Below are 27,317 nucleotides of genomic sequence, written 5' to 3' on the forward strand. Positions count from 1 at the left end.
GTTCCAGACTATATTTGACATACATGGTGGGAGTCATTGTCTTTGGTGACTTGCCTAACACAAGCGGGGCGAGTGTTTATGATACTTTTGCACCTTACTTGGACAGGAGACTTCTTTCCCTGTTTGCATTGGTTAAACTTGGAAAATGAGGTAGAGTAGAGGGAATCTTACAGGTCTTCCACAGTGGTGAGTGCCTGCCCCTTCCTGAGATAATTGTCAAGGTCTTGAGTGCCTGACTGAAAAGCACATCTCCCTTAATGTGGTCATTAATGATGTTTCTGAGCTCTCCTTGAGGAAGGATAGTCTCAGACATGTTGTCCAATATATTTGTATCATAACATCTGAAAACCCACTTTAGAACCCACTTTAGAAACAGTAGTCAGTCTCCCTAAGGTCCTTTTTGAAGCCATACTCCAAGAAGTCCTTAAGCACCTTTCCTGTTCGAGGGGATTGGAACTCGGAGAGGTGGGATTACTAATGGTTGATGATCCTAACCCCAGTATGAGAGATTGTACATGGTCTTAGAACACAAGTTCAGAGTTTTGGGCCGTTTGTCTGGCAGCAGAGTGTTGAACTGCTATAGTCTCCAAGACCTGTCTAGGAACTGAGTCCATGGCAAAAGGTCTCTCCCCACTCGGGCAAGGATTTATAAAGAGAATTTGCCTTCTTGGGAGCTGAAGATGCATTCAGGATACCTCCAGACTGCAAGTGCAGCATCCTTAATGACTTGCTTCATAGGAGGCAAGACCCTGGTTTATTCAAGGCTTCTTCCCCAGATATGTTGTCATTGTGGTTCTGAGGCGATGGAATGGGAGGTAAAGACCAGTCTTCTCAGTTTCACATAAGCCTGAGAGCCTTTCCAAAGGAGGCATCATCTTGAAGGGCCATAGGAGGGAGTGGACTCATTTTTCTTGTCTCTGTCCAGGACAGTGGGCTTCTGGATCCTCTGCCTATTCATAGGAGCCTGAGTGGAAGGGAGTCCCATACTCTACCCCCCCCACTACAGTCAGGAATAAGTTGTATATGAGCTTGCACAAGGGACAGGTTCACACCTGATTGCACACTGGGTGTCTCTGAGCTCACACTTACCGAAGGGGCTGTGCTGGTGAGAGAGACTTGTAATGGCCTGGCATTAGCTTGAGGATATACTCCCTGAGGCTTCACTTCCTCGCCTTTAACTTTAAATCTCACCCAACATCAAATATCTCTTTAATGCCTAGGGCTTGAGACATGGGAAGACCCAATAAATATCTCTTTCATGTGAGACTGATTGGCTGGCCCGAACTGGGCTTGGAAGATTTCCTAGAAGGGGAGTCGTCCTGAATCGGGACTGGCCGATTTGGTGGGATGCTGTCTCAGATCTGGCTGGTTGGCTAGAGCCATTTGGTTTGTCATCCATGGAATGGGCAACACTGGTATCCTCAGACACCTACCAAAATGCAAGTCTAGCACTCCTACTTTGGTTCCCTTGTAAGCTCTGGTCCTCACTAGCCGTTGATAAGCTTTGTGCCTGCAATGACTAGGCTTAACACTGGACTTACCTTTAGGATCCACGGCCTCAGCTTGTCCTCCGTTTCCATTTGGCAGTGATCCAGAATGCACTTGAGGCTTTGAAGATGACCCTGCCGCCTGTACCCATGTGAAGAGCTTTCACTGGTCACCATCTTTTTGGACATGAAGTAAGCCAAACATCTCTCTTTTTAGTGACTGTGAATGGCAGGGCTGAATTTCTGATATGTTTGGAGGTGCTTCAAAATGCTTCTTCTCAAGATAATAAAAGTAGTGCCTTTTGTGCATCTTTCCTGGTAATCTGATGGCTCTATGGATAGTTATTTAGTCTGTAAAGCATGAAAGCTTCATCAATAGTAGCTCGCTTGAGATCTGAATTGTATGGCTAGTAGAGAAGTGCCCTTGCCAAATGAACTGGTGGACATAATGGAGATGGACATACATATATTAATCTAGAACACGATACTGTGGCATGTTCTGAAGAGGGGGCACATATGCCCCCAGACATGAAAACTTTGAACCATTTTGTCAAACATTAAATGTTGGAAAGAATGAACACAACAGAGAATCCATCTAGGAAGATCCTGCACATCAGAGCTGTTTTCAGCATTATTAAGTGTACCGAGGGCAACCACTTTTGCTTCAGTAGAGATAATTTCAGCAAACATAATACAGCAATGTGCTCATGAATATCAGTGATTTCAGACAGTAGTTCGTGACTTTCCCTGAGAAAGGAACTTGTGCTTTTTTTAAGATTATGTGCCAATGTAGCCTCTCTGTCTTCAGAGTTAGTCACCCTAGTACATATGGCTGTTGGTATTACAAAACGATATGTATTGTATTGTTGTTATTGTACTTTTAGATACCGCTGCATACATTTCTGGCATTTATTTCCTCTACTGGCATGCACTAAAGTCTGGCATGGTTTGATGCTTCTGTGCTTTATCTACAGCTGTCTCTCTCTGGCTAAAATGTGTTAAGGACAGTTTGCCTAACCTATGGGAAGAAGGTGTTCCTCGGTTGTTAGGTGATGATTCTGACCTTCTACACAAGCTAACTAAGCTGATCTGGAGCAATGCAGAGAGCCCGGTATGTACCTTAAACTCTTTAATGTGTACCCCATTCATAGCTGTAGCTGTCCATTTCTAACTACCATCTTATTCACTAGGAACGTTTCCTTCTGTCAATATCAGAAAACAAACAGTGATGGCTACAAGAAGGCAGTGTTTATCTTAATGTTCCATTGTGAATATTACAGGTTGTTCTTTCAAAAGGACCTATTCATTAAATAGTTGTAATCCTTGACAGAGATTGTTTACCATTAATCTCACTTGGAGAGGTATTATGGCGTATAAGTTTTGCAGCTGTTGCTGTTCCTTCCTTTTTATATTCTTTATCATTTATCCAAACTACTTATCCAGGATCTGTTTGGAGGTAGAGTATCAGGTCTGAACTTGGCTGTTATTTGCCATCAGAGTACAATTTCGGGAGACAGCCATGTTTATGAAACCTATTTTTATAGTATTATTACTTTGCTCATTTTACTTAGTTATTCTAATTGGGACACATAGTGGATGATCATTACAGTGGAGGCCATTTTCATTGTAAACTTAGTTTCACATTCACATGTAATATGAACAAACCTTCTGTCTTTTTTAGTAGTAAGAGTATTGTTCAGGTACAAATTAAATAATAAAGAACTTTACATTTTGACTCAGTCAAAAATGATACTTCAGGATGTGCAAAGTACTTGTTTATTCCATAAACAATGCTGTGAGTGCCTGCTATAATCTTCAGAATCAGTCTCAAGGAACGAAAATGGAAACGCCTCATATAGATAAATTTTTATCAGCTGCATGCTTGCATAACTTTGACGTTACATTCCTTTTGAAAATATTTTAAAATACACTGATTTACTAACCCTCATGCTTTTTGCTTAGAGCTTTATGTGAACACTTAACAAATATGCATTTTAAATGTGAGCCACCTGTTAAAATTTATTGTCCTTCAGTCTTGTAATATTTAGTACCAGTCCACAATGTCTCAAAGAGAGCCTTTCAAATACTCATCCCCCACCCCGAGAGGACCAGAGTGTAACTGTTGGTTAATCTGGTTTCCAGATACCTGCTACAGTTCATTAACTTTCTGAAACTACACTTTCCAACATAACATCCCTTAACTCCTTCAAGCACTTACTTTGCCTTCAGTTGTATGTCAGTATACTATTGTTTGCTAATACACTTCTGATGAAGACAGTAGTGAACTGTGGAAAGCGCTTAACCATCTCTTGTACCAATAAATTCAACTGTTCGAGCATAGAGTCCGGATTCCTGGTGTTTTTTTGCTGTTTCAGCTGGTGATTTAGTTCGTTGACCACTGGGATAACTTTCCTTTGTATTGTTTGCTAATAGAGAGAATGCAATTGTAAGGCTCTTAAAAATATAAGTCGGCTACTTAAATCATATGACAATATGCATCTTGCATAATTATGCATCTGATCAAATGGTGGAAGTTGAAAAAGAGTGATTGTGAGATGGAGTTCAGGGAAAAGTTAAGACAGTGGGTGGCAGTGAAGAGTTACTGAATGTCTGGGTAACTACAGCAGAGCTGGTAAAGGAGATAGCTAGAAAGGTGGTTAGTGTGACATCTGGACAAAGGAAGGAGGACAAGGAGGCCAGGTGGTGGAACGAGGAAGTACAGGAGAGTATACAGAGAAAGAAACTGTTGAAGATGAAGTGGAATTGTCAGAGAGATGAAGAAAATAGACAGGAGTATAAGGAGATGAGGCGTATGGCAAAGAGAGAGGTGGTGAAGGCTAAGGATAAGGCGTATGGAGGGTTGTATGAAAGGATGGACACTAAGGAAAGAAAAAGGACCTGTACCAATTGGCTAGAGGGAGGGACCGAGCTGGAAACATGTGGAGCAGGTAAGGGTGATAAAGGATAATGAGGGAAATGTACTCACAAGCAAGGAGAGTGTGTTGAGCAGATGGAAAGAGTACTTTGAGGGGCTGATGAATGAAGAGAATGACAGAGAGAGAGAGAGGGAGGGAGAGAAGGTTGGATGATGTGGGGATAGTGAATCAGGAAGTTCAACGGATTAGCAAGGTGGAAGTAAGGATAGCTATGAAGAGGATGAAGAATGGAAAAGCTGTTGGTCCAGGTGACATACGTGTGGAAGGATTGGAGGTGTTTAGGAGATATGGCAGTGCAGTTTTTAACCAGATTGTTTAATGAAATTTTGGAAAGTGAGAGGATGCCTGAGGAGTAGAGAAGAAGTGTTTTGGTACCAATTTTTAAGAGTAAGGGTGATGTGTACAGCTGGAGTAACCACAGAGAAATAAAATTGATCAGTCACAGCATGAAGTTATGGGAAAGAGTAGTGGAAGCTAGGTTAAGAAGGGAGGTGATGATTAGTTAGCAGCAGTATGGTTTCATGCCAGGAAAGATGTCTACAGATGTGATGTTTGCTCTGAGAGTGCTGATGGAGAAGTATAGAAAAGGTCAAGGAGTTGCATTGTGTCTTTGTAGACTTAGAGAAAGCATATGACAGGGTGACTAGAGAGGATTTCTGGTAATGTACGAGGAAGTTGGGAGTGGCAGAGAAGTATGTAAGAATGATACAGGATATGTATGAGGGTAGTGTGACAGTGGTGAGGTCTGCGGTAGGAGTGACGGATGCGTTTAAGGTGGAGGTGGAATTACATCAAGGATCAGCTCTGAGCCCTTTCTTATTTGCAATGGTGATGGACAGGTTGACAGACGAGATCAAGCAGGAGTTTTCATGGACTATGATGTTTGCGTATGACATGGTGATCTGTAGTGAGAGTTGGAAACGGCTTGAGGAGACCCTGGAGAGGTGGAGATGTGCTCTAGAGATTAGAGGAATGAAGGTCAGCAGGACTAAGACAGAATGTATGTGTGTGCATGAGAGGGAGGATAGAGGACTGGTGAGGATGCAGGGAGTAGAGATGGTGAAGGTGGATGAAGTTAAATAGTTGGAATCAGCAGTTCAGAATAATGGTGAGTGTGGAAGAGAGGTGAAGAAGAGAGTACAGGCAGGGTGGAATGGGTGGAGAACAGTGTCAGGAGTGATTTGTTACAAACAGGTACCAGAGTGAAAGGGAATGTCTAAAAGATGGTAGTGAGACTAGCTATGTTATATGGATTGGAGACGGTGGCATTGACAAAAGACAGAGTCAGAGCTAGAGGTGGCAGAGTTAAAGATGTTACAATTTGCATTGGGTGTGACTAGGATGGGCAGGATTAGGAATCGGTGTATTATAGGATCTAAAGTAGTTAACTTCATTTGATCAGCAACCTGTGGGTATCGGATCCATCCTGGATCCGAGCCGGCAGCTTTCCAAGCTAGAGATCCGAGCTCCAAGCTCCTCCCCCTTAGCCATAATACCCTGCTTCCTCCCTCCAGTCCTCAGATCTCGTTTGCCGCGGCTTCTATAAGCACGAGTGATGAGCTCCTTGCGATTAGGTAAGATAAGGATAGGAATTTTCTCTACCTTTTTACCAATTTAAAAAGTGTGTGTGTGTGATAGTTGATCCCTTAGTTTAGTTTAGTTCAGTTTAATTTAACTTTAGTGTACTCCCCTTACCCTTATCTGTGTGTTAGGGAGAGTGATTGTGTAGACATGGCCGAAGGCCCAAAGGCCATCTTTTCCAAATGCTCAGTGTGGCCATAAGCTGTCCACAGCTGATGGCCACACTCAGTGCGTTCTTTGCCTGGGGATTGCACATTTAACATCAGGCTACCAGATATGTGCTGCCTTTAACCCCCGGGCTCTGAGAGACAGGAGGAACAAGTTAATCTTAGCGGGCCTGTTACCCATGGATTCTACTTCTTCCTCCTCTCCCTCAGTGGCGCCAGTCGCAGCTGCGGCTGTTCAGCCAACGGTTCCTGCTCCCCTGGCTGGGAATCAGCCTCCCACTGTGTCCCAGGGAGAGAGCGACCCTAGAAAGAAAGAGAAGAGAGATAGAGAGAGGGAGAAAGAGAGAGACAAAGACAGGGAGAGGCATAGGAGCCACAAGCGGCGGGCCGACTCAGCCCCCTCGGCCCCGCCGGCTAAGCAGCTTTATTCCCCCTTGAAGGTTCTCGGGTCCTCCCCCTCTCGGCTCCGTTCCCCACGTTTCTCTCCAGAGCCAGAGGAGGAGCCCCGGCCACCTTCGAGGTAGTCGAGGTGGCCTTCCCGGCCAGCCTTGGTGGCCTCTTCTAGGTCTACGAGAAGCCTTTCTGACGCGGACATGGACCGGATGATGTGTCGCTTCCTTCAGGCCCAGATGCAGATGGGAGTGCTCTTGCCTCCCCCCCCCTCTGGGGACGGAGCTAGGCCCCCTTCTTTGCCTCTATTGCTCCTTCTCTGATCCATTATTGGGTTTCGGAGCCGGGGAGTCAGCACCGATAGTAATCGCTACTTTGACGCCGGCCTTACCGTCGAGTTTATCGGGTCCTTTTTCGGATCCGAGCTCTCAGGGCCATGAGCCGAGCCTCAGATCCGGGAGGGGTGAGTGTGTCTTCAGCTCTGATGCGGTCGGAGCACGCTTCCCTTTCGGGTCCGATCGCTTCGGTTCCGGCGCCGATCCACATGTCAGATCTGAGGGGGCTGCTCTCGGATCCCAGGGAGAGTGGTTCACCTTCGGCTTTTGATGTGGTGGAGAGGGTCCTCTCAAGGGTTTCGAGGTCCCTGGCTTGTGCTACGGATCCACCCGCCATTCCCTCGCAGATGGGCCTGTCTTCCATCATCCGTCCCCAGGGACAGCCTGCGTCTACGCCCCAGCTAGTTCCTGTAGAGGAGCATGACCCCGTTGGTGAGCCCTCTTCAGACAGTCCCGCCAAGGAGGTCCCTCACAAACTAAAGTGTAAGCGGAGGCACTTGGACTCCCCCAAGTCCCTCACGGAAGACACTGACTTGGAGGAAGGGGAAGGTTCCCCTAGGTCACCCCCCGAGGACGTCTCCTTTGGAGACATTATGGAGATGCTGCGCATTAGAGTGGGGTGGTCAGCCCAGAAACCTTCCTCGGATGAGTCAGTGTTTCTGGAGGCGTTTGACACAGGCCCATCTACCTCTTCGGTGTCCCCTCCGGCCGACCCCCTGGTAGACCTAATTACTACCAGGGCGTGGAAGGAGCCGGACACTGTAGAGCCAATCCCCAGGAGACTAGATAAGATCCTTAGTCCCCCGACAGACAAGGCAGTGTAGAGTAAAGGTTCCCCTGTAAATGCCATGGTGATGGCGGCTGCCACCAAGAAGGAACTGGCACAGGATAGTTCCTCGGTCCATCCCCCCAGACAAGGAGTCTCGGACGATGGAGTGCATCGGAAAGCAGATGTTTGCTTCAGCCACCTTTTCCATAAGAGCGCTGAATTACTTGGCACACATGACTAGGCTTCAGCGGGATCTAGTAAAAGAGTACGCTGGGTCTCCCCCGGAGTCCATGTCGGCCGAGGACAAATTAACTTTCTCGGCTCGCATGGCCACTCTAAAATTGATATCCAACACATCTATGTGGCTTCTCTCCCATGCCATGGAGGGGGCAGCTAGAGCCAGTGGAGCAGGCATCGCCTTATGGCGTCACGCCTGGCTCCGACTTTGCAGAACCCTTCAAGGCATCCTTCACGAACGCTCCCTTTGACTGTTCTACGCTGTTTGGCAAGACTGCGCGATATGCTGCTCCAGAGCAAGAAAGATGGGAAGACGCTGTCTGCCATCGGAATCCGCTTCTCGGCTCCTCAAAGGTCCTTTTCCAGGGATCAGAGAGGACAAAAGAAGATGTGGTTCCGGAAATCTCAGCAGTCCGGTTACGCTCCGGACCCTTCGTCCTTCAGAGGCAGGGGAGGACAAGGTGGATGCCGACCCAGAGGCAGAGGGAGGCCGAAGAATTTCGGGTCGAGGGAACCTCTTTATGACCGAACCGCGCAGCAAACCTGAGGAGTTGCCCGACTGCTCCTCTCTGGAGGCAGTTGGGGGGCATTTCTCGGAACACCTAGCACATTGGGAGTCCATCACGACAGATCACTGGGTGCTCTGAATAATATCCAGAGGTTACTCTATCCCCTTCATAAATCTTCCCCCTCAGTTGAGGCATCTCTCCGATGTTCCACCCAGTCAGAGGGAGGTGGCGACTTTAGTAATAAAGAAGCTGCTAAGAAAAAGAGCCATCCAGCACGTCCCCCCAGGCCAATCCGGGTCGGGCAGTTACTCCAGGTTCTTTTTGGTGCCAAAAAAGACGGGGGACTTGAGACCAATTCTCGACCTGTCTACATTGAACCTGTTCATTGCCAAAGAGAGATTCCGGATGGCCACTCTTCAATCTAGTCTCCCCCTTCTGCAGGAGAATGGATGTGCTCCATAGACCTCAAGAATGCGTACTACCACATTCTCATGGACAGGCGATTCAGGAGGTTTCTCCACTTTCAGTTGGGGGCCAGTCATTATCGGTTCAGGGTCCTCCCTTTTGGCCTCACCACAGCCCCCCAGGTGTTCACCAAGGTCATGGCAGTTGTAGCGGCCCACCTGAAGCTTCAGGGAATACAGGTCTTTCCTTACCTGGACGACTGGCTCCTCGCTGCCCCCACCAGGCATCTGCTATGCTCAGCCAGGGATTGCTTCCTGCTGTTGGCCCACCAGTTGGGGATGACAATAAATTACAAAAAATCATCCCTTCAACCTGTTCAGGTCCTGGACTTCATAGGGCCCAGAATAGACGCACTTCAGTCCAAGGCCTTCTTGACATCAGACAGACTCCGCAACTTAAAACTCCACATCTTAGCACTTCTACAATCTCCGGCCCTACCAGCGGAATTAGTCCTGAGAGCCCTAGGGTCCATGGCAGCAGCTATCAACCTTTCACCCCTAGCCCGCTTGAACATGAGGATTCTTCAATGGACCAGTGGTCCATCCTTCGACATCCGTTGGACTCCCCGATTCCCCTCAGCAGAGCCTGCAGGGACTCCCTACTTTGGTGGCTCCATTCCCGAGCGCTTCGGGAAGGGTGGCCATTTTTGATGCCTCAACTTCAAGCCACGGTGACCATGGACGCTTCTCACCTGGGGCGCAGGGGCATTGCATGGGCAGAACTGTCCAAGGCACGTGAACTCAAACAAAGACTGTTCTGCATATCAGTGTTCTGGAGATGAGGGCAGTGCTTCTAGTGTTGCAAGCTCTCCATGCCCTTCTTCCTCCGGGGACTATTGCAATTCAGACAGACAACATGTCAGTGGTCTGGTACATCAACAAACAGGGGGGGACCAGATCTTACCCTCTTTGCCGAGAGGCCATGAGAGTTTGGGAGTGGGTGATATCCACCAACCGTTTTCTGCTAGCAACGCTCATTCTGGATCTGATCTCTCATCCTTCGGGATTGAAAACTCCGAATCTGGATGACCTCAAGTTCTCAGCTTGGTTGATCCAGTTCCGTTAGTGGCTAGGACTCCCAGTATCTCATCCACAGTTAAATCCATCCTGGTGGCGGCGCATAAGCCTTCTACCAGGAAGGTCTACAACAGTAAATGGAAACGTTTTTCCATCTGGGCCTGGTGTAGGAATTTGGACCCTTTAACGGCTCCCATTTCAGCTGTACTTGAATTTCTATCTCACATTTTTCATCAAGGGGCCAGTTCTTCTACTGTGAAGGTTCAAATGGCGGCCATTTCCCACTTCCACATCGGGGACAATCTTGGTCCTTTAGCTTCCACTAAGATCTGTAAGACTTTCTTAAAGGGCACCTTTCTTTTAAGACCTCCTGTCAAGAATGCGGTTCCTCCATGGGACCTAACCTTAGTTCTTCAGGCTTTAACTGGTCCACCCTTTGAGCCTGCAGCTTCTGTTGACTTAAAGTTCTTGTCTTGGAAAACTGCCTTCTTAATTGCTATTACCTCAGCTAGAAGGGTATCTGAGCTTCAGGCCCTTTGTACTAAACCCCCGTATCTTGTCTTCCATAAGGACAGAGTATCTCTCAGGACTAATCCTTCCTTCTTACCTAAAGTGGCTTCCAAGGCTAACATCAACCAATCCATTAATCTGCCTGTTTTCTTCCCTAACTATCAGAACAAGGTGGAGTACAGACTACATTCATTAGATGTGCATAGACAATTGCGTTTTTACTTGCACAGAACAGCTGCCTCTCGCAAGTCGGAGCAGCTCTTTGTTTCTTTGGCTAAGCCATTCTTTGGTAAACTAGTAATGAAGGTGACTCTAGCTAGATGGATATCTCACTGCATTTTGCTCACATACAAAATTTCTGGTCGGCCGTAGCCCTTGGGGGTTCATGCTCATTCTGCCCATTCTATGGCTACCTCTGCTGTGTTTTGGTCAAGAGTTCCCTTGGACGACATCTGTTCTACGGCTACTTGGGCTTCTTCTCATACCTTTATTTCGCATTATAAATTAGATCTGATATCCAGAGGGAGGGCGGCCTTTGGCTCTGCAGTGCTCCGGAATATTCTTCCTTGAGGACCTCCCAAGTTTTTTGGTAGCTGGGGACTCTGTCCCACAGGTTGCTGATCAAATGAAGTTAACTACTTCAGATAAAGAAGTTATGTACTCACCATAACGTTCCATCTGAGTAGGTAACTTCATTTGTCAGCAACCGACCCCGCCCCTCCTTCCCCCTAACCTGGCTTTCATTACCTGAATGGTAGAATGATTCAGTCCTGGTATGCATCAGGTTAGGATGTTCGGGTATTGTTTGTCTTGGTGTTGTCTGGTAATTAGGCAAACTCGATCTGAGGACTGGAGGGAGGTAGCAGGGTATTATGGGTAAGGGGGAGGAGCTTGGAACTCGGATCTCTAGCTTGGAAAGCTGTCTTCTCGGATCCAGGATGGATCCGATACCCACAGGTTGCTGACAAATGAAGTTACCTACTCAGATGGAATGTTATGGCGAGTACACTTTGTCAACCCAGGTTGGACAATTTGGAGACAAAGCCAGAGAGGCACGATTGCATTGGTTTAGACATGTGCTGAGGAGGGATGCTGGGTATATTGTGAAAGGGATGGTAAGGTTGGAGCTGCCAGGTAAGAGGAAAAAAGGAAGGCCTAAGATAAGGTTTATGGATGTGGTGAGAGAGGGCATGCAGGTGGTTGGTGTGACAGAGCAAGATGCAGAAGACCGGAAGAAATGGAAACAGATGATCTGCTCTGGCGATCCCTAGTGGGAACAGCCGAAATAAGAAGAATTATGCATCTGTTTTTCAGCTTTCCTTTGACATAAACATATCATAAACGTTGTATTTGACTCAATTGTGAAGAAATTAAAAGTTATTATGTATTTAGTAAAGAATAAACCTGAGACCTATTTTCTCACAACAGTATCATAGTAACTTACCTGGCAGTGTCCTTTCATAATGCTAAAACGGTATACAATCATGGGAGACAGTGATACTAAGCATCTTTCTAATAAGATTCCCTTTGATTTGACGTAATCTGTGCTATGGATAATGTTAATCAAGCTCTAATCTTCTAAACCATGCTTTTAGTACTGGTAATCTTTATTCTGGGGGCAAATTCTTTGTGTGGTCATGTTAAGTCAGACTAAAATTAATTTTAAGAAAAATAAGGAAAGACGGGGTCAAAGAACTAGATTCCATGGCTCCCTGCCTTAATTATATAACTGGTAGTAGCATTAATTTTGAAAAGTGGAATTTTTAGTACTGTTTTTGACCTGCCTCCAAGGTGCAGTGACCTCTGAAGTGATACAGTAGTTGGCCCATACCTCTCACTGTCTAAGAGCAAGAAATTTGGATAAAGTAAAAAGTAACGGGGCAAAGGCCCAAAATTGGAGACAATTTTTAAGTGTTGCTCTTATAAACTTAGAAAGTTGCTAGAATAATGTTTATTGTTCATCATGCATTTTATGAAGGAGGTGAAGTCTGAAACACAAATATGTCATTGTTTAGTGACTTTGCTCTTAATGATTTGCCAGAAAACCACATATGTTATGATGAATGGACCACAAATATGAAACAAACATATGAACATTCTGAGAAAATATGGACAATTGAGATTTATGAGTTGGTATGACAATAAACCATCTACAAGATGAAAAGGGGGGCTGCTTTATTTTAAGCCCACTAATAAGGTAATTGCTGTATGTATTTATTGGTTTTATATTTACAGTAAGGAGTCAGATTCTTTACAGGATTTAGAGGAAAGTCTTCAATTTAGCATGAGAAGTGGAGCTTTAAAGGAAGTTTCACGTGCAGTGTTATTTCATTATCAAATATTGTTTACATAACCCCACATTTCATACAGCAAAAAAAAAAAAAATTCTAGGTTTTCCCCAATATTCCCTCTTGAATGAGGATTAAGCTTGGCAGCCTCTCTAGTGCTGTTGCTTAATAGGGTCTGCTTACAAAGGAATAAGCAGTTAAGTGCTGCATTACTATTCCTTAATTATGTATGTGTGTGCGTATGTAATTTACATGTACATATGTATGTGTGTATGCATATACATACATACATATATATATATATATATATATATATATATATATATATATATATATATATATATCTATAAACCGCAGGGAAAATTGGACTTCTTGAGCATCAAAGCTGCTGGCTGAGCCTCCTTAAAACCAAGAAAAAAGAACCACAAATCGTGACCAGTCTTAGTTTAGACTTCAGAGTAGTCAAGCCCTTATAACTTGTTTCGAAATTGATACTTCTTTATTTGAAAATAAAAAAGTATTGAATAAATGAGAGCTTTCACCCATAGCAGAGCTTCATCAGATCTCAAAAGATGGAATTACTGAGGAAAGTGCAAAATGTCTACACGAGCATTTCTTGCAAAGGCCTCTCAAGGCTGACTCTCAGCCACTGACTTTCTCAAAGAATTTAGCTACTTCCCTAGTACTGCAACCTCTATCTCTCCCCACAGCTCACCTAGCTCCCTTATTTTATCCCCCTGTTCTATTTTAAGAAAATTACACAAAGAACTTGTTTCCCCTTCTAGAAAACATAGCCCTGGATGACACCCCGTGGTGCAGACAACTTACTTCCTTGGTTTATAGTACTCTGCAAAGACTTCCTTGCCAAACCATTTACATATTTAAAACCTCTGCTTAATTCAAAATACAATGCTAGGCATATGGAGAATTACTCTGGTTAAACCCCTTCCCAAACAGCCTCAACCAGTAAATGCCTTCCACTTCTGCCCTATCTCCATCCTTCCTACACTTGGGAAAATACTTGAAAACTAATCTACAACCAACTGTCCACTTACTTCCAGTAGTAGCACATCCTCACTTTTAAACAGCATGGATTGTATGCTGTCCGGAGCACAATGACAGCACTATGGTCACTTACAGATGACATCCTTCTTGATATGGATAAAGGAGACCTTCCAGGAGCTCTGTTCATTGACCTTACCAAAGCTTTTGATCTAAGTGACCACATGCTGCTCCTTTACTCCCGCCAATAAATCAGGGTTAGCCCCAACACTGTCACCTGGTTCTAATATTTCTTAGTAAATAGGTATTTCAGAGTGAAATTAAACCCATTCCTATTGCCACCAGGGCCCCTTATCAGAGGAGTGCCCCTGGGATCCATACTCACTCCTGTTTTGTTTTCAGTCTTTATTGGCAAACTGCCCTCTAACCTTCCTGTCACTCTTTATGTAGATGACATGGTTATTCTTCAGTCCAGTCCATCACATTCAGCTATTCAAACCCAGCTTCAGTCTGGCCTCCACTCCCTTAGTTCTTGGCTGAACAACCATAAGCTATTCATAAACCCCTCTAAAACAAAAAGTATGATATTTGGAGCCCCACATAAGCTGAAAAAGACTCCTGAAAATCTCGACATCGTAGATCACAATGGTTGCCCAACTGAAACAGCCACATCCTTTAAATACTTTGGTTTATGGCTAAACCAGTCACTTCACTTCTAAAGCCACATTGAAAATGTTAGGAAAAAATACATTTTCTTTTATTCTGGTCATGGAAAATTTCTCTCTCTCTCTCTAGACCAGCTAGGGCCGCAGTAGGCAAATGAGTCCTTCTTGCTCCACTTGAATATCAATTCCATTGTAGCCACAGCCTCAAAAAAAAAAAAAAAAAAAAAAAAAAAAAAAAACTCATCCACTCTACAGTTCATTGAAAACAGAATCTGATGATCCATTTCCAGTTCCTTCCCTCAGAAACACGACTGCATCACCCTCTCCAAGGCCAAATGGCTACCCTTCTACAGAGTTGTGCTATTCTTAAGGTCTCTTATTCAAGCTCCTTCCCCCAACACTCTGCTTCAGGATCTCAAGTTTACTACTTCCCTGTTACAAAGTCTAGGATTCACCATAAATTTCCAGAAATCAGTTCTAATGCCTTCTCAGGATCATATTTTCCTCAGCTGCAGACTTCAGACAGTTCCCGTGCTGGCATCTCTGCCAGTCCCCAAGGCTCTGTCTCTGCCTTTATACATTCCCTTCTTCATCTGGCATCAGTCATGGCCAGGGAATTTCTCCGGGGTTCTTGGCTTTATGGCTTCCACCATTCCCATGCTCCTTTTCACTAGGATATGTGTAAGAAAGCTTCAGTGGTACCTCAAGTCAGTGTGCCTGTAGCATTGCCACTCTCTGGACTTCCGGTACCTTTCCTCCCCTGTCTCAAGCTCGAGCTTCAGTGGTGGATTCATTAACTTTCACTCAGCCTAGGGCTTCCTTTTCAATCTTCATTTCCGACTCCGGAGTTCTTTACAGATGACTCAGACAGGGAGTAGGGTGCCTCCTGTGGCCTCCTTAAGATTCAGGGTCTCTGGCCTCCTCATTGGGGATTGGACCACATCAGTATAAAGAAGATGAGTATTCTGCTTCTGGCTTTTCAGGCTTTTCATTCCCACTGTCATTCCAGACCCCTCAATGTTTTCACAGGCATTACCACGGCGATTTGGTATTTCAACAAGCACAGAGAGATGTGTTCTTGGACATTGTCCATCAGTGAGGTATTCCTCAGGTAGATCTTTTTGCCTCCCATCTGAACAGACAGTTTCCTCTGTTCTGTTTCAGAGTCCGGTGTCCTCTGGCTTGGAAAATGGATACCTTCTCATTTCCTTGGAAGAAGATGTTTCTGTACACCTTCCTCCCCTTCCTGTGTTACCATGAGTTTTGCACAAGATCAGGTAGGACTCTCTCAAAATCTTGCTAGTGAGTCCCCTTTGGCCCAGACAGCATTGTTCCCCCTCCTTTCTCACTTGACCAGGGGCAATCGCCACATGTTATGGCCTTATCACACTAGACAAGGGATCTCTTATCCATCTTTACTTGTCCACTCTTCAACTGAAGCTGTGGATGATAGGGTTTTGATCCCTTTCAGGCACCTCTTTTCCGAGGACATGCTCCGGGCTCTGCAGGAGGCCAAGAAACCCACTGTCAGGAAATCATACATCTCCAAATGGAGGTGATTTTCTGTCTTAACCCCTCTCCTGTCATCAGGATTCCCTATCTGTAGGGGGTTTTCTTGTTCTCTGTTTTGTCTGATATGCTGTATGCTGGGTTGGCATATTCTTCGGTTAAAGCTCACCTGTCCGCAAGTTCTGCTGATCTGCCCTTGACTCCTCCTCTGGCCTCTAGATTCCAGGTCAAGCAATTTCTTAAAGGCATCCTTCATATTAGGCCTCCCAGGAAGCCAATTCTGCCTTCCTGAACCTCAATTTTATACTAAAAATGTCTTAGGGTCCTTTTTAACCTGTTTCTTCAGCTTCCTTGCACCATTGTACTTGGAATACTGTTCTTCTTTTGGCTCTCACTTCAGCCAAGATAGTGTCTGAACTTCAGGCTCTCATGGCTGTTCCTCCTTTCTTAGTTTTCCAGACAGACAGGGTGTCTGTTCGTACTAACCCTTCTTTTATGTCCAGTGTGGTCAGTGAGTTGTCCCTTAATCAGTCTATTCATCTGCCTTCCTTTTTTCCTTCTCTACAGTCAGCCAGTGAGAAGGTTCTTCACACACTGGATTTGGATGGACAACTAAGATAATTTTTTTGGATGAAACTAAAGTTATTTGCAAATCTGTGCAGCTTTTTGTTTCCTTTCATCCAAGGACAATGGGTTTGGCTATTTCTGAGCAAACTATCTCCTCCTGTATTTCTAAGGCCATTTCTTTTTGTTACTTTCATAGAAAATGTCCTTCTTCATCAGTAAAGGCACATTATACTAGGAGAGTTGCCTCCTCTGGTGTTTTTTTTTTTTCAAGGGTTTGGATACCAGTTCTGTCACTGAGGCCGCTACTTGGTCCTGTGTTCATATTTTCACTAAGCATTACAAGCTGGATGTTATTTCCAGGGCAAAGCTGGCTTTGCCAGGGCTATTCTGCATGAGTTTCTGGAGGGCTCTTCCATGCCGTCCTCCTCCCAGGCTTCCTTCTGAGATCTTGTACTCTCCGTTATGTAAGGAATACTGCGACAGTGATATGGAAGGACATAGTACAGTTGTGTTAAATCTTAGCATAACAGTAGATGCACTTCTCCTTATTGTTGCAGTATTCACTCCCTCAATTCTACCCCCTCTGTTCCAGCTCTTGCCCTGTCCTTTTTTTTTACCTTTCTGGCAGAGGGGTCCTTCTTCTTCTTCTTTCTTTTCTCCTTCTGGATGCACATGATGTTCATCGTGCATACAGCTGCAGTCATAACAGATGGGTTCTCCTGCTGTCAGGCGGGTCCTCGGTCGGCCGAATTCCAAAGTCTAGGTCCGGCGTCGGTTGTCGTTGCTTTCTTTCCTGACGTCAGTGCGACAGGGGTATATAAGACACAGCCAACGCCATTTTCTTCAGTCTTTTTTGCCGCGCGGTGCCCGAAGCAGAAGCAGTTCGCAAGTGCCGGTCGGCCAGCTCCTGAAATTACGAAAATTTGGAAACCGAAGTCTTCTTTAAGGCTAAGTACCCCGTTGGGGAAACTTTTCTTGCCTCAGACCGATGTCAGACAAAGTTAACAATTGTATTTCTTGTGGGAAGCAAATACCGCATAAGGATTTCCATTCCCTCTGTATACCTTGTTTAGGCCCAGACCACGACGTCTCGGGCTGTCGCTTTTGTGTTACTTTCAATAAACGCACTATTAAGCGTCGGGCGGAGTTCGCCCAGCACTTTTTTGGTAAAGCTTTTGATTATAAAATGTCGTTGGAGAATCCGACTACGGTTTTGTCCAAAAAACGCAAGGACAAAGACTGACACGTGAGGTCCGCGGTCTCCACCGACACCACGCCAAAACAGGCTTCACGTGGTCCGGTTCTCAGCGAGGTGCCTACGCAGCCCCTGACTACCGACGACACTTCTCTGGCGGTGTCTTCTGTAACCGAGACAGCAGGTGCCTCGGCCCATACCCTGACTACAGCTACCGAAGCCACTGTGAGTGTTGAGCCTCTTAATGTGGACAGGTCCACTTCCACTCATGGTGTCTTTAGACCCTCATCTTCCTTTTCCATAAAGGCCTTTACTAAGTCCAAATCAGCCATGCATCCCAAGAGGCCTGTTGCACAGGGCCCATCTCCAGGTCCCATGCCTAAAGAGCAGATGCTCAAAATGGCTGAGGATTTAATTACTCTTATCAGGGGTTCCCAACCCCCTCCGGACAAGAGACCCAGAGTGGAGGAAGATTCTCCCTCTTCTGACCAGGGCTCCATTATTTCAGAACATTCTGATGAAGAGGAACACTCGTACTCCCCTTTTGAAGATTCTGATGCAGGCAGTCCATTCCTTCTGTATCTCCCCCAGAGGATTTTTCTTTTGGGGAAACCTTGCATACCTTGAGGGAACACTTCCATTGGGAAGGCCAAGATTTTTCAGATTCCAAGAAAAGACTTAGGGAATTTCTTTTGCTACCTCAGCACAGACCTCTGGTGATACCTCCTGTCTTGGACATACTTGATGATGTTTACTCAGAGGCTTGCCTTAATCCGGATTCCCTACCTCCTGCCCCAGTCAAGCCTGATAGGTACTACAGAGTTCCTAACTCACACCAATTTCTTTACAAAAGCCATAATGCTGACCCTGAAACCATTTCTCAAGGCCCCAAGGGAATGAAGGCCTCTACTGCTAAGAATCCATTACCTTCCGAAAGAGAGTCTAGATCCTTAGAAAGGTGGGGAAAAAAGGTATATACCTCGGCCTCCCTAGCCATGAGGGCCTTAAATTGTCAGTTCCATATGCTTAAATATCAGCAGTTTCTGTTATCACAATTAAGGAATAAAATGTCACAACCTGAACAACCAGATTTGAAGGAGTTGCAGGATATGATGCATAGTGCAGAACAAGTGGGTAAACACACCTTACAATGTGGCTATGATGCTCTAGAGGCCTCAAGTAGAGCTGCTGTTACAGGATCAGTCATTCGTAGACATGCCTGGCTTAGGAACAAACCTTGCCTGATCATGTTAAAGCTAAACTATTAGATGCTCCTTTACAAAAGGATGTATTATTTGGTACTAATGCTGAGGAGATACTACGGAAAATGGAAGAAAAAGCTAAATCTATGCAAACTGTCAAAGCTTTTCTACAGGTACAACCACCACGTTTTAGCAGAAATTGGCCTTCAAAAAACTGGTCCTTTCCAGCCACGGACAAGCCCCAAAGAGGTAGATACAGGCGCACAAGGGGCAGAGGACAATCTCAAGGATCATATAGAGGCAGACAATGGCAAACTCCAGCACCAAGAGGTGGCGAAGACAGTGCACAACAATACAGGAAACAAACCCAAATGACTTTCCCCTTTGCATGCCAAGCAAGTCTCAACTGGCAGCACCCTTGGGAGGAAAGCTGGCCTTATTTTCAAAAAATTGGCATATTATCACAACAGACAAATGGATCCTGGACATTATAAACAGAGGCTACAGATTTCATTTTCACACTCTTCCAAAAATGAGAGGCATGCCAAACCTGCCACACAATCAAAGGGCAGAGGCTCAAATACAAATTTCAAAGCTCATGGTCATGAAAGCTATTCAAGAGGTACCTACTCACGAACAAGGTCAAGGTTTTTATTCCAGACTATTCCTGGTACCAAGGAAGGGAACCGATTGGAGACCCATTTTGGACTTATCCATCCTAAACACATTTCTACTCGTACCAAATTTCAAGATGCTCACCTTACAGCAGCTTCTTCCCATGCTGGGCAAGGAGTCTTGGCTGGTAACATTGGACCTCAAGGAGGCATACCTGCATGTCCCAATCGGACAAAACTGCAGAAGATACCTCAGATTTCGTGCAGGTTCAAACCACTATCAATTCTCTGCATTGCCCTTTGGCTTATCTACTGCGCCCAGAGTATTCACAAAATGCCTGGCATCAGTAATTGCCTACTGCAGACTTCAAGGGATACAAATTTACCCTTATTTGGACGATTGCCTGATCCAAGCGGACAGCAAACACATACTTCTGGAACATCTGGCTTATGTAACACGGTTATTGAATTCTCTGGGATACACAGTCAACAAAGAGAAATCCAGGCTAACACCATCTCAGAAAATAATTTTCCTGGGTGCCAACTTGGACACAAACACCCAGATGGCCTATCTTATGCCAGAAAAACAGGGGCAACTAACTCAGTACTTCAAAATACTAGCAAATTGTACCAGGCTAACTGCAAGGAAAATCCTGCAGGCTCTGGGCTTCATGGCATCTTGCATTCTTCTAATCCCATGTGCAAAGTTGCATATGAGGAAACTTCAATGGTACCTAAAAAAACCTATGGTCTCAACACAGCCACAGTTTGGAAACAATAATACCACTAATCCCATGTTTGCAAAAGGAATTTCTATGGTGGGCCCAAGCATGCCAAACAAACACAGGTCTACCATTCTGCAAGCCTCAAGCAAATCAAGTCATCACAACAGACGCCTCAGACTACGCCTGGGGGGGCACACATGACAGACAGGTGCATTCAGGGCAAATGGTCCCAAAAGGAAAAGCACCTTCACATCAATCAAAAGGAAATGCTAGCAGTGATAAATGCAATTACAGCTTTCAAGGACCTCCTGCATCCAGGGCAATTATTGATAAGAACAGACAACACCACAGTAATGTGATACATAAACAAACAAGGAGGAACACATTCATACCCCCTGTGCAGGCTGGCCATGTCACTTTGGAACTTGGCTCTGGAATGGCAAATCGAACTTCAAGCACAGTACCTGCCAGGTTTGGAAAACACGCTGGCAGACAATCTAAGCAGAAATATGACAGACCCAAGACGAATGGAAGTTGCATCCTCAAGTGTTTACAAAGATAATCCAAGCGTGGGGAAGGCCAGACATAGATCTCTTTGCTTCCCACAGGAATCATCAATTGACAAAATTCTGCTCAAGGACATTCCATCCAAAGGCCTGGAGAGTGGACGCCCTTTCTTTCAGTTGGGCAGCACGGACAGTTTATGCCTTCCCACCTTTGCCTCTTCTGCCCAAGGTGCTCTTGAAAGCAAGAGCAGACAGACCAAGATGATACTGATTGCTCCAGACTGGCCAAGACAACACTGGTACCCACTCCTGAGGAGCCTAACACATTCTCCTCCCTGGACCCTACCTCTAATGCCTCTTCTACTGACTCAGCACAGCTACAAAACTCTTCACAGTCAGCTGAAAACACTCAATCTGGCTGCATGGAAAATTCCTTAACACCACAACAGACCCTACTCTCCAAGGAGGTGCAGGATGTCATTGTGGAGGCCAGAAGGCCATCTACTAGAAAGGCTTACTCCAAAATGGAAACGGTTTTGCTTGGAATGAGAAAAAGGCCAGGATCCTAGAAAACTGAATTTACCTCAGATATTACAGTATCTAGCTGAGCTGTTGAACAGTGGACTTTCATTTTCCTCCATCAAAATCCATGCCTCAGCCATTTCTGCAGAATACAACACTGATCCACCCTTATTCTCCCACCCACTCTTAAGACAGTTCCTCAGAGGGGCTAAGAATATAAGACATCCAAGGAAACAACCAATACCAGCCTGGGATCTTAATTACATTCTAGAAAAATTAACATTGCCTCCCTTTGAACCAGCTGCCTCAACAGATTTGCAATATTTGTCCTGGAAAACAGCTTTCCTTCTGGCCATTACCTCAGCTCGTAGGGTTTCGGAACTACAAGCCCTCATGGCTGTGCAGCCCTTTCTCATCTTCCATCAGGACAGGGTTTCCTACGAACCAACCCGTCATTTATGCCTAAGGTAGTATCCAGGGTAGCTTTAAATCAGGCCATACACTTACCTACCTTTTACCCCAATCCTCAAAACAAAGGGGAAAAGGCTGCTACATTCCTTAGACATCCATAGACAGCTACGTTACTATTTGGACAGAACAAAGCCTTTCAGGAAATCAGAACAACTCTTTGTGTCCTATGCTGTAGGAGCTCAAGGGAAGCCAATTTCCAAACAGGCAATTTCAAAATGGATAGGCCACTGCATACGGTTTTGTTACTCCTTTCATGGTAAATCTGTACCTGCAGGCATCAGATCCCACTCCACAAGGGCCACAGCTACCTCTGCAGCCTTCCTCAGAGGAGTCCCTACCAAAGATATTTTGGAGGCAGCCACTTGGAGTTCTGTGCATACCTTCACTAAACACTACCACCTACCTTTATACTCCAAAACTAGAGCAGGCTTTGCCACTGCTGTGTTGCAGGGCATTCTGGCTCCTCCCAGTTCCACCTAGTGCCTACCACCCTGTGCGTATCTTTGGGATTCTACCCATCTGTTATGACTGCAGCTGTATGCACGATGAACATAGTACAGTTTTGTACCTACTATAAATGTATATGTTCGAGTGCTAATACAGCTGCAGTCCAGGTTTCCCTCCCTCCTTCCCCTCTGGGTACAGACCTAGTGGCTAACTCCTCATCTTACAACTTGATTGGGTTATCCTTCTATGGTGTATTTGCTTGCAACTACTGTTTTTTGATTATATTGCAATGCATGATTATATATTATATATATATTGCCTTCCTTCTGGGGGCACCTGACATCTGGGGCAAGAAAGACTGAAAAAAATGGCGTCATCTGTGTCTTATATACCCCTGTCGCACTGACGTCAGGAAAGAAAGCAACGACAACCGACGCCGGACATAGACTTTGGAATTCGGCCGACCGAGGACCCGCCTGACGGCAGGAGAACCCATCTGTTATGACTGCAGCTGTATTAGCACTCGAACATCTACATTTATGGTAGGTACAAAACTGTACTTTCTACTTGTCCCTAAAGACATTCTGTTCCTCCTGGGGCTTTTTCAGTTCTGAGTGTGTGTGTCCATACAGCACCTGTATTTCCCATGCCTTGTGCTTCTTCTGAAATATGATGCCTAAAGAACTAAAGGCTTTCATATACTGACTAGACAATGCACTATCCTTAGCAATAGATGTCTTGGGTAAAGAATACTGCAACAGTGAAGAGAAGGACATTTACGGTTATGATAAGGTTTTACACAACTGTACTTTCTGTAAACACTGGAGACAGATAAAAGGAATGGTTGTGTGTGTTTATATATATATATATATATATATATATATATATATATATATATATATATATATATGGGTCCCCTTCAGATGGTCAAACTTTTAAAAGCTCGACTTTAATATGGCCGAGACCATGTGATCGAACTTTTAAAAGCTCGAAGGGTCTGAATGGGGATCTCCATAGAGGGCGGAATGGGAAGATTTCCCTTTCCGCAATGTAGTGCGATCTTGGAGTTGGTATATTTAAGTAGCGAGGGGTGTGGGGGGTGTGCAAGGGGGCTTGGCCCCTGCTAGACACATTTCGTTTTTTTTTTTTTTTACATGATCAGTGTTTCAAATGTTCAGTCATATGGTCTCGGCCATGTGAAAGTCGATCATTTGAGATTTCGATCATGTAAAGTAGACCCATATATATATATATATATATATATATATATATATATATATATATGTATGGATATATAGATATATATATATAAGTATCTATATATATTTATGTATATATATATATATATATATATATATATATATATATATATATATATATATATATATATATATATATATATGTATGTATATATATATATATATATATATATGTATGTATATATGTATATATATATATATATATATATATATATATATATATATATGTATATATATATATATATATATATATATATATATATATATATATATATATATATATATATATGTATGTATGTGTATATATATATATATATATATATATATATATATATATGTATATATATATATATATATATACACACACACACACACACACACACACACACACACACACACACACACACATGTATGTATGTATGTATGTATGTGTGTATATTTATTTATTTTTTTTTTTGTGTGTGTGTTTGTGTATAAGGGAGTGTTTGTGCCATGACATGCATGGGCCACCAGAGCTGATTACCATAAAAAAGTGCTGATTAGCACTAGCAGTAACACTACATGATTCAGAGACATACATAATAACAGATAGTTATTTCTTTCCTCATTGCAGTTAATATGTCTCTAAGTCGCATTACCCACAGTTGCAGAAACTGATACTATTGGGTACAGCATTTTCCATGAGTGCAGGAGGTGTTTAGTGAGCTGACTGTGTACCACATTTCCCATTTATTTTCAGTAGGGTGCACAGTGTAGATATATGGGCCTTTTGGTTTCCCATCTCACCACTGTAACTTTTGTTGTGGTTCGGCACAACACTGCTCTCTTTTCAGAATGAATTATTGCATTTTGTTTTCATTAAGACTGAAGTATATGGCCTGCTGTGAATAGGCTGTATTCCATGTATATCTTTTGCACAGTAGATTCCCTTTGTGTATTGGTTTTCTAATTTTGTTGTTTCCAATGCATTAAAAGTAAAAGGCTGGGAGAGAAAAGTGTGATTATGTATGTGCCCTTGCACATTGGGAGGTTTGAAATTCACAGTTTACCCACACTGATTCAGAAAAAATAGAAATTAATTTATCTACCAGAGCCAAGTTGATTTATCTGAGCTCCATATAGCTTTGGTAATACTGTGATTTAGAAACGTTTTAATGTCCCTCCAAAATGTCTTGGGATGAGCCTGATGTGAACATCTTGCAAACAAATCTCCTGTAGGGTTTTTACAAATTAGTTTTTTTTTTTTTTTTTTTTTTTTTAAGTTTTGCGTCTTATATGCTGTGTTCCATTTGTTTCAGATTGCTATTGTATTTTTGGTTGTCTGTAATGTGTTTGAACTAAATTTGTCTGCTAGTGTATTGACTATGTTCTCTAGGTCCATGTATGCAATATCCTTTACTATTGGGTATATGCAGTACTGGACACCGTTTATGAGATTTCTAACATAATTAAAGAAGGTTTTCTGGTTATCCTTTGCATGGGTGGCTATTTTTACCTCTTATCTGGTTTTGGTTTTTTCATGGTCTGGAGTTCCTTGATAAGTTTAACAAGTGCATTATTGGCATCTTGAGAATAAATTTTATTTTTGTGTGCAGTGAGTCTTTTTTTGTTATAGAAACTGTCTGCATTAGGGTTCCACCATAAGGGCTTATTTTTAGATTTACCATCATATTTACTTCCTCAAGGGACAGGTGCATCTGTGCAGCTATTTACATGTGCATAGAACTTGGCAGTAGAAAGTTCCTTGTAAGCAGTGGAGTCATCAGAATGAAACAGGCTTTTGAATTTAACTTGGGCATCACTCAGTTTTAGTAGATTAGCCTTTACATAATCTCTGAATACCAAGGTATTGGCAGATGTTTCTGGTCTCTGTCTTAAGGTGAATGTGACTGATTTGTGGTCTGATTTGACCAAGGAGGAAGTGATGGAGAGCAAACCTGCCTCATACTGGTAAGGACCAAGTCCAGATAGTTATCATACCTAGTTGAAGTGCATACTATCTTTTCCAGAGAGTTTGTATTGATGAGGTCCAGAAATTTCTAAGCATAAATGTTTGAGAATAAACAAGTCTTGCAATTAATAGAGGGGTAGTTGAAATCTTCTAGGAGAATTGTGTTTGGCTTAATGCATAGTGACTTCATACTGGTTTGGTAAGAGGTGTGGGCTGTTGGGGTCTTATAGTTAGCTATGTTGTGATAAAGGGTTTTGTTAATAGTAAGTTGGATGTGGAGGAGTTCCAGGTCATTATTTTGTCTGATGAGTCTAAAAGTGAAATCATTTTTAAGAATATGGGTAAACTGCCACATTTATTGCCTTCATGTAATGTGGTAGGCCTGAATGTCCAGTAGTCATTGAAACCCTGCATTGATGGCTGCTGTCATTGGTCTTGAACTGGTTCTTAGTGATGATACATATATCAGTGTTTTCCAGTGTAAGGAGTGCTTATAGGAGTGGATTTTTTTTTTGTTAAAGCTCCTAGCTTTGAGCAGCAATAAATGTGTTCTCCAGATTCTGTTTTGTTATGTTGGAAACTTGGGTAGGCTGACATTACCCAAAAAAGGCACTTTGGGGGTACATGAATGTTACCCAATATTTGAAAGTCTTGGGGGGATAGGTGCAGGCCTTCCCTGGCAAAACAGTTAGGAGACTATCTACCACCTCCTTCCAGGCTGTTAGAATGACATCAGAAGCTAACTAGTTGTTGAAATCAGTAATCTTTTGGTGATGGTAGAATTCTGGTTGAGGCTAGGTTCATACCAGCCTCTAACACATATTCTGAGAGCTCCATCATGTTTCTCTTTTATAGTCCAGGGAGGTATGACTTTAAGTCATTTACATCCATATGTACTATGATTGTGTCATTTGTGTACCTGTGTTGCAAGGACTTGAGTGCTGGTGTGATGTGGTGAATCCTGGCACCTGATAGGCAACTGACCTTGACTCTCTCCTTGCACATCCTGGTAAATTTTATTTGCAAATGCTGGAGAATAATAAAAAAATGCATTGTGTTTCAGTGCAGAGAAATTTCATGAAGCCAGATAATTTTGGTCAAAGTGGTATGTGCCCTTAAAAGCACAGAGCTGGGCTTTGTTGCTGAGAAAGGTGATGTGTAGACTGATTACTAAACCAGAGTATTAAGAGGTCTGATCAGAACAGTGCTGTGGTATGTTGAAGAAAATTCAGGTGGCTGTTAAAATGTTCCCCCTTCTTGTTTTATGCATTTCCTATATGGGTTAGGTTATGAGTAAAGAGCGAATCTATGAAATGGAATTTTGAGTGGAATAAGGTGTGACGGTTGATTTAGTTTGAAGGCTGGCTATGCAAAAGGAAATGACCCTTTGTGCTTTAATACATTATTGCAGGTTATGGTGAACTTTTGAAATAATTTGGCCACTGTTGTTTGCATTTTTTTTATTTTAGTCCCATGTTTAAATGACAAATTTAACAGCTTAAATGATTCTAGACCTGTGGAAGGGAGGAAGTTTTATGTCGCTATGTTCCTGTTCTAATCAATAATGATGGAAAAAATTAAAATGAATTTTTTTTCTTTATATGTTTTTCACGTTCAATGGGCATCTTCAGTGATAGATAAGCTTTTGAATCTTTACTTTGAAGCCGTCAAATACAGGGTCTCAGACTATTGTTGAGCTGCTGAAGACCATGTGAGTACTCTTCTTCCTCCTCTTTCGTTTCCATCCTCTTCATTCTGATACTAGCATTCATCATCCGCTTCCATTAAGCTTGAAAATTTACAGATGACATTGTCTCATTTTTGGCATAGCTTTTAGTTTTGTCATTGTTGATTTTGCATTTGTATACCATCACATAACATCTAAAAAAAAAACACTTTTAAAACAGCAGGAAATGCCAGCCTACATTTCATTTTTTTCATTTCCTTTGTCACTTTTGTGAACTGTAACCCCTATTGCAGCCTAGTTTCAGA

At 43.5% G+C, this 27,317-nt stretch overlaps 1 protein-coding gene across 1 annotated transcript in view; it reads left to right on the forward strand.

Annotated features, from left to right (window-relative positions):
* Positions 1-27,317, forward strand: part of LOC122799562 (thyroid adenoma-associated protein homolog) — a 672,025-nt gene that overhangs the window by 102,119 nt on the left and 542,589 nt on the right. The window contains exon 9 of the mRNA XM_044068695.1: positions 2,462-2,598. Coding sequence (XP_043924630.1) covers positions 2,462-2,598 — 137 coding nt within the window. The remainder of the gene's footprint in view (positions 1-2,461; positions 2,599-27,317) is intronic.

Source organism: Protopterus annectens, chromosome 4.part0 (genome assembly GCF_019279795.1).
Source record: "Protopterus annectens isolate FY-2018-M chromosome 4.part0, PAN1.0, whole genome shotgun sequence".
Taxonomy (NCBI): Eukaryota; Metazoa; Chordata; order Ceratodontiformes; family Protopteridae; genus Protopterus; species Protopterus annectens.